The 2500-nt window shown below is 51.2% G+C and overlaps 1 protein-coding gene across 1 annotated transcript in view; it reads left to right on the top strand.

Annotated features, from left to right (window-relative positions):
- The window catches only part of LOC149271135 (adipose-secreted signaling protein-like), a 7915-nt gene extending 6098 nt beyond the window's left edge, over window positions 1-1817 (top strand). The window contains exon 5 of the mRNA XM_089507592.1: window positions 1717-1817. Within this exon, the coding sequence (XP_089363718.1) occupies window positions 1717-1817 (101 nt within the window). The remainder of the gene's footprint in view (window positions 1-1716) is intronic.
- Window positions 1818-2500: the final 683 nt, after the last annotated feature.

The raw sequence follows: 2500 nt of genomic DNA, 5'->3' as shown, positions 1-2500 counted from the left end.
TTCCAAACTGCGGCACAAAAACCGAGCAAATCACACAACGATGTCCGCGCATGCATAAAAATATACATTTATTCAGCGTCCGGGGACAGTAAAATCACAAGGAACAGAAGAATGCGAACAGAAACGGGCTAAGCCGCTGGACGCGTTTCACACAAACTGCGCTCGGTCATAAGACGGGGGGGGTAAGATTTGGGGCTCTTCTAGGACCCTTTTAGCTCATTTAACATATAAAAAAAATATAAATAAAATGGGCAGAAATGAAGTAAATTGAGGTCACTTCTAATTTTCTGGAATCCCCAGCCGGCCGCGCTGGTTCTGTATCTGTAACAAGGACACCTACCTGGCTGCTTTAAACATCCGGCCCCCATCCGGCCCCCGTCTAGTCGCCCGTTTCTCCTGCTGTAAAGACTCAAACCTTAATCAGTCGTCGGTCTCGTCTTAGATTCAGGAGCCGTGTGTCTATCCCATGCATGTTTAATCCCCTCACTGTATTACCCTCTACCACCTCTGCTGGGAGGCTGCTCTACTTATCTACCACCCTCTCAGTAAAGTACGCGGTGGGGGGGGGTCTCCTAGCGCCTCTTCATTTTCCCTCTTTTGGGTACTTTTGCTCTTGGGTTGAAATAATAAAAAGCTGGTAACGATTCCTGACCCGCTTTGTTTTGGGGTCCCTGTTATAATTCTCTCTGAATCGGAGGGGGGGTTTATACGTAACGTGTCGGTTCGCTTAAAAATTATACGCAGGGGACGGACCCCCAAGTCCTGCCGCCCATGGGGTCACATGACTGCAGGAAGAACGGATGTCTTCAGAGGAGGTACCGGCGGGCCTGGACTAGCCATCCGGCAACCCGGGCAAATTCCATTCCCCGATCCCTTCCTGGGTGCGGCCGGTGTTACTTTTATGTCGTGTTACCGGGAGCTGAATGGCTCGCGCAGAAAGTTCTCCTTTTTCCCCTTTATCTTTTTTTTCTTTATATGAGAATCCAGCCGCTGAGGGGGATGTTTTTTTTTCCCGTTTATTTCCCGTCTCGTTAAAAGCTTCGGGCCGTCGGGATCTGTGACAGTTGGCGTTTAGTAAGCGGGGGATGGGTGGTGACGCCGTTAATGAGACCGCTGTTTTTATTCTATAAAACGCGTTCATCTGTCGCATAACCCCGAGGGAGCAGCCGCGCTCGTTTTATATACGCTGCGGGATTAACCCCGAGGGAGCCGTCCCAAATACCGGGGCATTTTAATTAATATTTTTTGTGTTCCCTCCATACGTACATTTTTTTTTTTATTTTTTTATATTTTAGGAGATTTAAGGAGCCAAGAGCCGCATATTCCTGCGAGTATTAAATACTTGTCATTTTCTCGCCCGTCCGTTATAAATACGGGAAGATAATACCGGATCCGGTCAAACCTTAATCTCCCCATCCAATAATCTCCTAAACGAGCAAAACCATTCGGAAAACACTTCTACATTCTCTGTCTTTAGATATTCGGGGGTTCTAAGCTCAGCTGGGGCGGGATTTGGGGTCCTCGGGGGAGGGGTCTGTGGGTCTCCTCTTTCTGCTGCTTCGGTACCGCTCCCCCTGTGCGCGGCCGGTAATATAATCACTGGCCTGACCTCTGCCTCGCGTTTCCCCGCGCATGTTCAGAGACGCGCGGCTGGCTGTAGTGTTTTGGGGCTTCCGCGCTGGGTCTCACAGGGTTCCCCCCTCTTCTCTCTTGCAGATCGGCATCACGGGACCCCGATGCTACTGGAGGGGGTGAAGTGCGTCGGCGCGGAGCCGGAGTACGACTCGGAGCAGAGTGACTGGCACGGCTTCGACTGAGCGCGGCGGACGACACTCAGCTTCTGCTTTTGGGCCGGAGAGCTAACGTTCCAGGCTCGGAGTTTGAGACAGAACGTCTTCAGTGGAGTATTTCTGAAAACTGCCGGAGCGGTCTAGGGCGCCCCCCCGCTATCCGCCGGCCCCCCGCCTGCTGCGGCTTCCGTGGGCCGTGTGAATTATGTTGCGTGTTCTGTGCTTTGCTCGTTTAGAATGTCGCGAGCGTTTATCACGCGCTGTGCTGCAGGCTTATGAGCGGGGGGGGCACACATGGTACGGTCCACGCTGCTGGTATTAAGTGGGTTACCGAGTGAATGTTACCGGTCACCCCCCCTCTTTATTGGTACTTCTCAGGACTGTCGCAGCGGCGCGGCCCCCCGTTACAATAACCAAAACCCGAAAATCAGTTATGTCCTGATTTTTGTATTTTTCTCCCCAAACAATCTCTCCGCAGTAACTTCTTCGCGAGTCCAAGCCCCGGCGCGTGTTGCGTGTTGCGTGTTACGTGTGAAGCCGTGTGCCGGCCGGCGGCTGCTGCTTCTATAAATAAATGGCGTAAGTGCTGTTTTTAGTGTTATTCTAACTTTCCGTGTATGAATTTATATTAAATATTTATCGATCAGACGCGCGCGTTTTATGCCCGAACCGCAAACTGAAATCGTATCAAAAAAAAAAAAACGCGGAAT

This window comes from Sceloporus occidentalis, unplaced genomic scaffold (assembly GCF_023333645.1).
Source record: "Sceloporus occidentalis isolate IW3139 unplaced genomic scaffold, rSceOcc1.0.p SCAF_551, whole genome shotgun sequence".
In the NCBI taxonomy this organism is placed as follows: Eukaryota; Metazoa; Chordata; class Lepidosauria; order Squamata; family Phrynosomatidae; genus Sceloporus; species Sceloporus occidentalis.
The sequence above is the reverse complement of the archived record's forward strand: the minus strand, read 5'-3'. Positions and strand labels throughout refer to the sequence as shown.